General features: G+C 43.5%; 3 protein-coding genes across 3 annotated transcripts in view; 1 reads left to right on the plus strand and 2 right to left on the minus strand.

Annotated features, from left to right (window-relative positions):
• Positions 1-3,213, plus strand: part of LOC116400846 (uncharacterized) — a 10,450-nt gene extending 7,237 nt beyond the window's left edge. Inside the window, exons 10-13 of the mRNA XM_031878932.1 lie at positions 203-213; positions 531-643; positions 1,112-1,193; positions 1,932-3,213. Of these exons, the coding sequence (XP_031734792.1) occupies positions 203-213; positions 531-643; positions 1,112-1,193; positions 1,932-2,429 (704 nt within the window). The 3' untranslated portion in view covers positions 2,430-3,213. The remainder of the gene's footprint in view (positions 1-202; positions 214-530; positions 644-1,111; positions 1,194-1,931) is intronic.
• An 83-nt stretch (positions 3,214-3,296) lies between these two features.
• On the minus strand, positions 3,297-9,665 carry nudt12 (nudix (nucleoside diphosphate linked moiety X)-type motif 12). The gene is made up of 8 exons (XM_031878925.1): positions 9,102-9,665; positions 7,366-7,572; positions 6,773-7,076; positions 5,362-5,632; positions 5,091-5,258; positions 4,643-4,756; positions 4,328-4,527; positions 3,297-4,104 (listed from the first exon to the last, which is right to left on the minus strand). The coding sequence occupies exons 2-8, from the start codon at positions 7,569-7,571 to the stop codon at positions 3,997-3,999; spliced, it is 1,371 nt and encodes a 456-aa protein (XP_031734785.1). The 5' UTR covers position 7,572; positions 9,102-9,665; the 3' UTR covers positions 3,297-3,996.
• A 272-nt stretch (positions 9,666-9,937) lies between these two features.
• The window catches only part of LOC116400847 (solute carrier family 12 member 2), a 17,032-nt gene continuing 14,799 nt past the window's right edge, over positions 9,938-12,170 (minus strand). Inside the window, exons 17-22 of the mRNA XM_031878933.1 lie at positions 11,837-11,956; positions 11,337-11,448; positions 11,151-11,237; positions 10,926-11,061; positions 10,759-10,826; positions 9,938-10,392 (exon numbers count right to left, since the gene is read on the minus strand). Of these exons, the coding sequence (XP_031734793.1) occupies positions 10,257-10,392; positions 10,759-10,826; positions 10,926-11,061; positions 11,151-11,237; positions 11,337-11,448; positions 11,837-11,956 (659 nt within the window). The 3' untranslated portion in view covers positions 9,938-10,256. The remainder of the gene's footprint in view (positions 10,393-10,758; positions 10,827-10,925; positions 11,062-11,150; positions 11,238-11,336; positions 11,449-11,836; positions 11,957-12,170) is intronic.

Consider the following 12,170-nt stretch of genomic DNA (forward strand, 5'->3'; position numbering starts at 1 on the left):
ATTTGGTTTTGGGCAACCAGAAGCTGACGCCTCTTTTATAAGTTAGCCAACCAACATATCTTCAAATACATTATTCAATAATGGTTCGTATGATATCTTACGAAAAGTTACTCTTATTTTTTTCTGCGATTTACTACAAAAGTGTAAATTTCTGCTCATTATACGAATACAGTCTTTTCAAAATAAACTTTCGTCTTCACAGGAAACAACTCAGTTCGGTTTAAGAAAAGACGGTGGTTTGGGTTGAAATAACTACAGAAGTGTCGTTTCTTAAGTACACAAGTTACGTGACAAATAACGTTGACTACTGGTTTCACACGGGGAACAAACATCCGCCTCCCTCCAGTCCTGATGTATCTGATGAAGAGAATATAACACAGAACGGGATTGTTTCAGCCTTCATCGCTTCAGCTTGTTATCTTACTCACTCGTGATTCCTTTGAATTATTTCTGATCAGTGGAAATGACGAAGTGACGATTCAGCGCTTGCCAGTTCAGTCAAATAGTCAATAATCAAATCTAAAATATAGAATAATTCATTCATTTACATCCTTTCAGATGAGGTACCAGTGGTGGCTGCAGCGACTCCTCTGCTGCTGCTGGCTGTCATTGTGTTCATCATCTCCATCCTGTCCAGGACTCTGTGAGTCAACACACACACTCACACACTCACACACACACACACACACACACACACACCGATGAATAACAGCTACTGTTCTGTTATTGTGGCTGGAGCAGGAGCCTTTACTTTACCCACAGACTGTGTATAAGAAGTGGAGGTCCTCATGGTGACGTCTCTCGAGAAGTAGTCATTTTCTCATAGACTTCTATACAACCAGAGGAGTCGCCCCCTGGTGGACACTAGAGAGAATGCAGCTTCTTACTTTCTCACACTCTCTACAGTGTTGTTCTACCGTTTTACACACGACATCTACTGCACGTTTGTCCGTCCACAGAGAGTGCTCCCTCCTCAGCTGTCTTGAGGGTTTCTTCTGTTTTTTCCTGATCTGTTAGAGGACAGAGGGTTAAATGCTGTGCAGGTTGTGTGATTAACTTTCTTACTTAAACTGGTAAATTAAAATCCATCTCTCATACCTCTTCTGTGCAGGTACAAGTCTTACTTCTTCCCGCCCATCTGCAGCCCTCAGGGCAGTACGACAGGCCAGTGGCTGATGGATCCAAACCACCAGGTGAGTTCTTAAATATACCGGCCTGTGATTGGCTCCTGATTCTCAGGTCATGAGAGTGCTCTGCTAGTTTAACGTCCCTATAAACAATCATGTTTAACATGTTGCTTCGTCTCATATTCAGGTTTAAAGACTTATTTTGTCACGAGTCATCGTTTTTACGCTTCCTGTTCCCTCGTCTCAAAGTCGGTGTGTTTTTAATTAGACGTCTGAAATAAGATCTGCGTTTAACAGCAGCTGAAGAGATTTAAACGTTTAGTCCTCTGATATAAAACAGGTCAGTAAGTACCTGAATCTTAAAGAGTGTAAAGGAGGCAACTAAGCGTCCTCACTAGGACACTAGTCCTCCTTTAGCTGAGTGGAGGAGACGTGAAGTCATGTGACCATGGTGGAGTTACTTTACACTTCAAACATCATAAAAGTGGAGTTCATTAGTGAAGATTATCTTGATGAACCACCTGTAAGAATCATAATCCCGTTGGCTGTTTGTGGATGGAACCAGTGATGCTAACTTCCTGTTAGCTTCAGAAATACCTGCAGCGCTATTATCACTGTCTCAATGCTTCTCATTCTGGAGCAGAGGATCCATCCCTGGTATCAGACCTTGTTGAACCCTTGACCTGATGCATGTTTACAACTCCTCACTGGCGCTTTATTATCTTTTGAAATATTCAAACTTAAAAAGGGACTTAATTCCGTTATTGGTCTTCCCTGAATCCAGTCCTTTGTTGCCCTCAACAGAAAGCTGCAGACAGACACGTCCTGGACATGGAGGACTTCCAGGTGACGGATGTTCTCGTAGAGAAGAGTCTCATCACGGTCTGTCCGAACTCTGAAGAGGACCTCCACGAAGACGCGTCTCCGCTGTCCATCGTCAAACTGTCAGCCCTCCAGCTGGACACGGAGTACCGTCCCGACGCCCCAGGAAACACGGAGCACCCACTGGTTTCTCTCCAGTCCTATCACGCAGACTACCCAGACAACCGGCGACACCCCGACGCGGTTTTCTTATCTGAGGACGTCGCCCCGCTGCGTCACACGAGCGACGCAAACGGCCGCTTTGCTCAGAGAGACGACGAGACGGAGCTCAAGAGAGAAACATTTGATCTTTGTGAATTGGTGGCAAACGGTCACGATGTTTATCAGATGACGTGCGAGGCCGAGTATGTGGCAAACGGATGCCTGATCTGTGAGAGTGATTGTGCAGCAAAGAGTTGCCAAACTGCAGAAGAAGAGTGAGAGACACGCTGGTGTGACATGAGAAGAGTTCATCCTCCGATGCTGGAGTTCACAAAACAATACAGACTATTGCTTGGTGTGTTGCAGGCAAACCAAGAGTCTAAGTTTCATGATACTTTGTGCCTCCTCGATTCCTTTCCTCGCCTCCTCTCCTCGCGTCTTAGTCCCGCCTAGGAGGCGAGGAAGAGACACCGTAGCTGTATAACAGCTGTTTAGTTTTACAGTCACACATTATTTGATTTAATACACACACACACACACAGGCTAATATAGACGTTATAGTGTGAACTACAAATATTTGTATTAAAAGGAGAATAAAACGGTCCAGCCGTGGTTTGAGCTCAGACCACTTTTGTGCCTCTTACTTGTTTATATAAAGGACACTCTGGTGTTTCCTCGCTCACAGCTCCTCCAGATGCATTTCTAGGGATTGGGATGTTGTTCATGATGGAGCGCTGACATCGATTTTCTGATCACAAGCCGGAGAGTCGAGTCGTCGAGGCGGCACAAATTGGGGGAAATGAGAGAGTCCTTGTCCTCTATTGTCTGCCTACCTTTGTGATTTTAAAGGATCAAAGAAGTTGTTGCACTTGTGATTTCCTCGTGTGTGTGTGTGTGTGTGTGTGTGTGTGTGTGTGTGTGTGTGTGAGACTCTATGGCATCAATGCTAGCACAATAACCTGCTAATATAACACTGATTGCTAACTTGATAGCATGGCTACATGCTGCTCTGTTACTGTGGTTACCGTCTTTCTCTCCTCCCACATTTCTCATAAATAAAGCAAAAAAGATTGTTGAATATTTTGCCTGTTTTACATCCGTTCACAGCAGTAACATGTGAGACAGTGATGCCACAGACACCGAGAATCAGTTTTATTAAGCAATTTAATATTTCCAGTTCATAGACATTTGTCGTGCATCAATCATCAGCGCCCAGTGTCGGCCATTTTGTCGATTTTGACCTAATAATCGTCATCCATCACGGCAGATATTGACGAGGGAAAATCCTACTTGATTTTATTATCAGTCAGTTAATCTTCTTCTCTTGTGGATACGTTTAATAAATGTATGAAGATGATATTTGATTTGACAAAGAGACCTGAAGCTTCAGAGGAGTTTGAGATTGATGTGATTCTGATGTTTAATATCACAGTATTGCTGTTTCTGTCTAATTTACAGATTCAATCTTTCTGCATTTATCTGGTGTTATAACCTAAACGTCTGCACTTTCTCCATCTCTTCCTAAACTTTTAAATTTATCTTAAATTTGTCCCTTTTGGGGGATTAATCGTCACACTACAAGTTCCCACGTGTAAGTTCTAACCTGAGATCTGGAGTCCAGTACGAGTGTGTTGTTGTCACATCTGCACTACGTACCGCTCCACACACCAGCCAGCATCTCAACCATGTGGCTGTAACAGTGAATACAAACCACATTAAAGCACCGCGTTGGCTACCATCTGAAGAACCGGGGATTCCCTCGACTCGCAGCAGTTCAGACATCTGCTGCTGGCTGTGGTTGTCTTTAAAGGACCCGTGTGACCGTCTGCAGGTTGAGAGCTGCAGGTCAGAGGTTGGAGTTCATGCCGATCCAGTGTCTGATGAGCTGGTGGGCGATGGTCTGTCTGGGGGGAACGGTGAAGGCTGGACGGGTTCCTCTGAACGAGTCGATGACCTAGAGAAAAAGAAACGTTGGATTTAAACACTCAGCATGTTGTTTCACTCTTTTGCTCAGAAAACCTGTTTTTATTTTGATTTTGAGACGGTTGAAAGCTCAGGAAAACGTCCAGTAAGTGTGACTTGTTTTAAGAAAATGACCACGGTCACTTCTTAACGATGACGTCATTGATGCTGTAATCATCGTCATCATCATCATCATTAGTTTCTATTGTTTGTACCTGTTGCCGTGAGAACCACCGAGCTTCCTCGATCTCGTCTTCGTCCACTTTGATGCCGGTCGACATGGCGACAGCGAGGCAGCCGATCATGAGGTTGGAGGGCATCGGCCACGGCTGGCAGGAGACGTACTGCACCGGCCCCACCTTCACCCCGCTCTCCTCCTCCACCTCCCTCCTCACCGCCTCCTCCATCGTCTCCCCTGCAGGAGAAGGAGGAGCTCCAGGTGAGGCCCGGGTTCAGGCACCGGTTAGTCAATGTAGTGTGTGTGTGTGTGTGTGTGTGTGTGTGTGTGTGTGTGTGTGTGTGTGTGTTACCAGGCTCTATGAATCCGGCCAGACAGGAGAACATGCCGACTGGAAAGATCTTCTTCCTCCCCAGTAGACACTGGTTTCCATCGGGGTGGATCACCAGCATGATGACCACTGGGTCTGAAGACACACGTCCACAGATACATGAAGTCAAGTCTGTTCTAGTAGCAGTCTGTAAAGTTGATATAACACTTATAATACATACAGATGTGTGTGTATCTTTTATTACGGAAAGTTTTGAAGTTGATTTTAATACGTTTTGATTATTTTCACATTAATCAAACAACGGGCCGGTCTAAAACATCGCGCTGCTTCACTACGGCGACTATAAATACATTGTTAGGGTGGATTTCACCATTTATTTTTGTCTTATTCGTGCAAATGTAGGCCATCCAGGCCATTGATAGCACTGATCAAAAGCAGATCGGTGAGGAAGGCTTCTGGAGCTCCGTACCGACTCGTGGATAGCAGGTGTTGTGGACCCCCTTCAGGCTCCTGCAGTCGGAGTTCAGGCAGCTCCTCTTGTATCCTCCCTCCTCCAGCCCGGTGCTGCTGCCACACGTGGGACAGAAGCTGTAGCGGCTGTGCCAGGCCAACACCGACCGAGCCTGAGCCACAACTCCTGCAGGACAAAAGAGACGTGACTTTAGGATATTTAATCAAACATGGGAGGAGTCATATAAACTCAATTGTTTCAGTCGAGAGCGATGATGCTTCCTCCTCACCGGCCTCTTCCTCGCTGAGCTTCAGCAGGTCTCTGTTGGGCATCTTCGGGAAGCAGCAGTTCTTCTCTCGGCAGCGTTTAAGAAGTTCGGCAGCGTCCTCATCGGTGTTGATGGCAAACCAGGCGGGAGGCTCCTGGACACCATCCGCTGTCTGAGAGGAGGAAGAGGAGGGTTTCTTCCTCTTCTCCACTCCCAGGAAGATGAGCACAGTGGCAGGTTTCTGGAGGTCTTTCACTGCCTCGTATCTGAACCGACACAGCTTGGTCTCAGCCTGTTAAGAGTTAGAATGACGAGCGTTAGAAAACTACTTGAATCTCTGATGTGAAAAAGTCAGACTGACCACCAAATACCACTCGAAGGACGAAAACTTTAAATATGGGTTAATCCAGGCCGCACCTCTCCAAAGCATTTGAAACACTGGATGCTACCAGTATCTTACATTTTTTGCTTCCAAATTTGCTAAAACTTTTGTTTTTCATTTAATACGAACACAAGTCTACTCCTCTACGCAGACGATGTGGCACTTTACTGTTACAAACATCCCTTTGCATATCTGTTGAAAGACTTGACCTATGACTGAAAGCTGTGGAAAAACCTAATAAGTGAACCTTGAGATAAGAATGTTGGTATCAGTATTTGGACTTTTCTTTTGTGTATTTGGGTTCACTCGTCTCTCAAACCTCTGAACTCCGAACTGTTTCACGGCGTTCTTTTTCTCTCTCTGGCTTTGAACTTCACTGCAGTTTAAAAGTCCTGCTCCTCGAAAGAAACAGAACAATTATTTCTAGAAGTAGAGAGAACTCAAACATGTCTTTTCTGTAGTAGAACACATAAGTGTTACCATTGTTTAAAAGGCTCTACATGCTATATACACAGAACTATTCACATATCTCCAGCCTCTCCTCTCCCTCTCCCTCTCCGTGTTCACTTCCTGAAATTCAGTCAAAGTTTCTCTGATTTGTCCTCACGTGACTGTTGGTCTCAGATGAGTCAATCATGACTTCATAGCTGCGCTGAGGAGCTCACAACTTTCAAGCAAAAAAAAACAACAAGATTTTAAATGACGCATACATTTTTGATGAAATATCACAATTTTCCGACGGGAGCGTTGGTTGCTTATATGATAACGTTTTTTACAGCTTCTGGCTTTGATAAAAAGTTTAGTTTTGGCGATTGTTTAAAGAAAACATGCTTTTTAATTCCAGCGGTGGGTTTTGGGGTTCGGCGTGTTTTCTTCTGTACGTATGTTAAATAACTCTAGAAATGACCACGGACGATTGTGTCTCACCACTGAGAGTCAATCTTAAGTTGATAATATTCTGCTTGTAGCCTCTGTGGCGCGAATACCTGAGAGACTTTGTAACAAATTCATTTTAAATGTGTACGGTAGAACATCAGCATGCACTCGTACCCCGGCGCTGTCGTCCTCCCGGGGGCCGCTGACCATGGGGCTGAGGTTGGAGAACAGGAGGTAGACCGTGTCCGGGTCGCTCCGTCTGTCCTCCAGCCAGACCTTGTCGGTCCTCTTGGCACTCAGCCGGTCCAGCGTCTCCCTGCTGAAGTAGTTCTCCTGCTGGTGGAGGTCGGAGCCCGGCAGGACACGCTGGCAGCCGTCGTCCGTCCGGCCCAGCAGGTTGGAGACGTGTCGGTGGCCCCAGAACTTGGCGATATCGTAGGCGCTCTGCGACGAGCTGTTCACGGAGAACTTGTCGCAGCTCCAAAGATCAAAAACAGAGAAGAGATTTCAGGAGAAGCAATCTATCCAAAGGTAGGCGTGTGGGGGACACGATGCTAATGACTGCTATTTATGTCAATTTAGCAAATAAAACATTCGAATCAAACTGGTCCAACAAACGGATTTAGAAATGTGGCCTGAAAGTCTTCTTCTGCCCTCTAGTGGCCAGAAACCTATTAATGCAGCTTTACGGTGATAAATCAAACACTTTAACGGTGCATTAAAGTCACGTTTCGTGTGTATTGTTGCTTTATTTTTGCTGTCTGTACCCGTGCGACAGCAGCGCCTCCACCACATCGTAGTGTCCATTGCGAGCGGCGAGCATCAGCGCCGTCCAGCCGCTGTGTCCCGACCGGTTGATGAGCGAGGGGACGTGGGACAGCAGCGTGGACACCTGGATCAGGTCTCCTCGGGCCGCCGCGTCCAGAAACCTCTCCACCGCCTCCTCCTGCGCACTCAGCTGGAGGCTCGTCATCCTGGAAGTGAACCTCCCGTAAATACGTGATCAGAGACAGAAAACAGTGGGAGCGAGGTGTGATTCAAGCTGTTAGTTATATTCAGTCATTCTAAAGTGTTTAAAACCAGGATTTGAAAAACGTCTTTCATTGATGATAATAAACAAAGAAACGCAGCAAAGCTGAATGATTTATTTCATCTGGTTAAATGATATTTGGGTCTTTTTAGGAACCTTGGAGGAGTTTAGAATCTACAATTAAAAGCTCACGTTTTGTGCAAAAACAGGATTTTAGAAATGTTTGCAAATGAAAATAAAATACTAAAATATGACATTTACATATTTATCAGGTGAGTCTCATTTCCCTTGATTGGAGTCCAGCTGTGATGTGGAGATGCTTCTATAAAGTCTCATCACGTTCTCTCAGGAAACAAACTCTGAAGCACAACTTCTTTATTCTCCATTTTAAATGTAAAAATGTTTCTTATTCATCTGTTGAAATTATTTAAATGCGAGCGCTTTCTTCCTACCACTTTTATTTTATTTGTTTGTTTTTAAAAGTACGGCACTCTGAGCTACGTGGTCTGTATGAACTGTGCTCTACAAATAGTATTATCTTAATTATTATTCATGTCTGGAGGAGATCACCGCTCAGCTGCACAGCACCAGATCACTTTATTCTGTTGACCTTGTGTTGTTCGATCGTTGCTCTTTGATTAGATTGAAAGGTGATAAACATCTATAACACTTGATCGACTGAGTGGTGCAGCAGGAACACTGAGTTCAGGCTCTGAATGTTTATATTTACTTTTTGTACTTTTTATAAAAATTGTTTCTGAACTCCTGTTCTTGCTTTGTCATTATGGGCTGTTGAGTGCAGGTTGATGAGGGGACATTTATTTTGGCGTAAAGCTGCAACACAAACTGCACGTTGTCTGAATACACTTTTATTAGCTTTTTTTTAATTCTTTTTTTACTTGTTTGAATTGCATGACCTCAGTTTTGAACGTAGGTTTTTATTATTAATATTTTTAAAGTTGTGTAGACGTACTCTGTTTCACCCGATTAGAAAAGTGGACTCTGTAACTTGTGTATGATATATTTGTCTCCTCCCTCTTATTGGCGCAGACAGCTGTCAATCAATATTTGGGGTTACGCCCACTAAAAATCATAAACGTTACAAAATCGCAGTTTACATGTAACAGCTTAAAACTCACGTGTTTCTCGGTTTAAATATTTCCATAATGATTCAACAACTCTGACAGAAGTCGGATCTGATATTATTCTGATGTGAGTAGGCTCGTTTATAGCCAGTTAACGCATGTAAAGCGTTGGGACTGTTACACGTGAGGACTGTTATTTATTATGTCACGGCTGGATATCAAAGTGACGTCAGAGTGTAGCTGTATACAGGTTAATCGGAGACTCTCGGGCTCCGTCTATTTACTGGAAATGACTTCACCGTCTTTGTTCGTGACTGCGGTCAGAACGCAACATCAAAGTTTAAATAATAATAATAATAATAATAATGAAATGTATAAGAAGTGTCACCTCGCTGTGCAGCTCTGCTCGTGTTTCTCTTCCGTCCGGGAGGCAGTGTGTGTCTGTTGTGTTGAATAAACGGTGACGAGCTGCGTTCAACCGTGATGCCTTCAAGATCCCCTTAAACTGTCGTATTTCTGAGAGTTAGCAGCGATAACTTTTTTTAGTTTTTTTTGCAAAACTGCCATAAAGTCAGGGAAGGTGTCAGCTATACATTTGTTTATTTTTGTTATTTTTAACTGATAGTCTTGTTTTATATTTTTATTTATTGTCAGCCTCTTTCCTTCCTGTAGATGTTTTACTTATGTTGTTATAATCAGTTATACATTTGTTTTTTTAACGGTCAAACTGTCCATCATACATATTTGGGTGAAGATGTTGCATTTTCCAAGGAACCACTGAATGCAGCACATTTTGCACTGGCTTTGCAGCACTTTTTCTGCTTCCTGCCATCAATGCTGCTGAACGCAGCCTGCAGGCTACCTCCTACAGTGTGGTGCATTCTGCGCACACACACACACACACACACACACATACACAGCTCATTTTAATGACTTTATAATGTAAACTAGTTCATAAAACATCATTATTTATTGTGAATGTGAAAAGTAACTAAAGCTGTCAGATAAATGTAGTAAAGTAAATATAAAGTATAAAGTAGCATAAATTAGAAATAGTCAAGTAAAGTACCTCATAACTGTAGTAAATGTACTTCATTACTTTATTATCTGGGGTGAAACTACTTTGATATCAGTTTCTTTGGAACATTTTGGGGTCCAGAGAAACTTAAAATATCCACGAATAATTCCATAACAAGTGGACTTGAAGCAGACGTGACAGAAACATGCGGTTTCGTTAATATTTTAATAAAATAATCTCGACCGCTTCACAGTCACCTGAATACCAGCAAACATTTGAAAACATTTCAGACATTTCAAAAGAAATAAACAATAAAATAAGTTAATATTTACTGAAGTTCACAATAAAAACACACGGAAGACAAATAATATACAGCCGGTTATTGTTGGAGATAAAAGAAACAGACGTTTAAATGTTTAATTTATTAATGAGACTCAAATGAAGCCGGATAGAAACACAGAATCAGATCTGTGTGTGTGTGTGTGTGTGTGTGTGTGTGTGTGTGTGTGTGTGTGTGTGTGTGTGTTAGGAGTAGAAGGTGAGGACACTCTGGTGGTTTCCTCGGACCAGCAGCAGAGGGGGGGCGTCTTTGGACAGAGTCTCCAGCCAGCACATGTAGAGGGCGCTGGACACCGTGCCCTTCCTGGCCAGAGGCATGCTCCTGAGAAGGACCACAGAATATATGAGACACATTTCATCAATGAAACTTTATCAAAATGATGACTAAATATCTCAAAATGATGAGAAATAATCTCAAAACAATGTCTCATTAAGTTGAGATATTAAGTCATTCATTCGAGAAAGTTTTACAGTTTTACACTCACAGATTTAATACATAAACTACATTTCTCTGATCATACGTTCATAAACAGAAGGAACGTTTTCTACGCAGCAGGTTTTCAGAGCTGTTAGTATTTTATTTAAATAGAGAATCTGAAGGTGAGAGTTTGATTAGTTCTCCATGAAGACGTGAAGCAGAAGTGTGACGCTGATGATGAAGCAGACGAACTCTGCTGAAGGTTCTTACATGACAATGAGCTTCGCCGCGCTCGAGTGTTCCTTCAGCAGCTCGTTCAGTCGGATCTGACGGTTGTTCTGAAAGTCGAAGACAACAGGTTGTAACGTCACAGCGGAGCACCGTGATTGGTCAGAGTTGATGGTGTGTGTGTGTGTGTGTGTGGGGGGGGGGCGGACCTTGGCCCTGTAGAGCTCCAGCTCGTTGTCGGTGATCCTCCAGGGCTCCTGGGCCTTCAGCCTCTCTGCAGCCTCCTGCTCCATGTCGTCCTCCTTCAGCCTGTACGGCTCAATGAGCTCCTTGAAGCTCAGCTTGCTGCACAACCACACAGAGCGTTAGCAGCTATCTGTCATAATAACAGCCTATAGCAGAGCAGAGGAAGACTCAGAGGTCAGAGGTCGTACTTGTGTTTCTTGGGTTTGGTGTTGATGTCTCCGAGGACGTGGATGTCAGAGTAGTCGATCCTGAACCTGCTGAGCAGCGTGGCCATGCTGATGGGACACACACACACACACACACACACATTGATCACCCTACAGAATGCTCTGTGTGTGTGAAGAGCAGACACGGTGACGGCTCGTTGTACTCACGCTCGGCGGTCGTGGTCGATGCGGTTGATCTTCCCGCCGATGAAGACGCGGATCCTGCAGTCGCCCCATTTGCTCCGGTTGGTCAGCAGGAAGGGGATCAGCAGAGTCAGACCTGCAGACACAAACACACACTCATCCTCCTGCTCTCTGGAGGAGCTGTCTGCTGCAATGTACTCTCTTATGTTCTCATGTTTGTTCATATCCATATCATTCATTGATGATTCATTCTGTGAGCGTGTCCAACTAAAGATGATCGTGTGAACTGCTGCTGTAATGTGATCACAAATATTATTTATAATAATAATTACATCATTGTGAATGAGAGTTTACTCTCAATGATCTGCCTGAATTAAATAAAGATTAAAATAATAATAATAATAATGAATAAATACTGCTACTAAATAATAATAATAATAATAATAATAATAATAATAATAATAATTAATGAATTGAATGAAAACAAAAGTTTTTTTTAATATTAATAAATAAACCAAACTGGCCTCCATCATCAAACAGCCACCAGACGTCGATGGTTCCTTTGCCCTGTTTCTTCTTGAACTGCTGACTCGTCTCCAGCAGACGCTGGTCGGCCAGACTCAGAGGAGACTTGGTCTCTGTAGCTGGAGATCACATGACATGATAATCACATGACAGCATAATCACATGACAGGATAATCACATGACATGATAGTCACATGACATGATAATCACCTGACATGATAGTCACATGACATGATAATCACATGACAGGATAATCACATGACATGATAGTCACATGACATGATAGTCACATGACATGATAATCACATGACAGGATAATCACATGACATGATA

Source organism: Anarrhichthys ocellatus, unplaced genomic scaffold, assembly GCF_004355925.1.
Source record: "Anarrhichthys ocellatus isolate YVR2014 unplaced genomic scaffold, GSC_Weel_1.0 scaffold210, whole genome shotgun sequence".
Lineage (NCBI taxonomy): Eukaryota > Metazoa > Chordata > Actinopteri > Perciformes > Anarhichadidae > Anarrhichthys > Anarrhichthys ocellatus.

Excerpts from the sequence above, each read along its gene's own strand:
- nudt12 (XM_031878925.1), bottom strand. The coding sequence starts at position 7,571 with ATGACGAGCCTCCAGCTGAGTGCGCAGGAGGAGGCGGTGGAGAGGTTT. Across the intron at positions 5,259-5,361 it reads GCTCAGCGAGGAAGAGGCCG|GAGTTGTGGCTCAGGCTCGG; the intron begins GTGAGGAGGAAG and ends TTTGTCCTGCAG. Across the intron at positions 4,105-4,327 it reads GGTGGTTCTCACGGCAACAG|GTCATCGACTCGTTCAGAGG; the intron begins GTACAAACAATA and ends CTTTTTCTCTAG.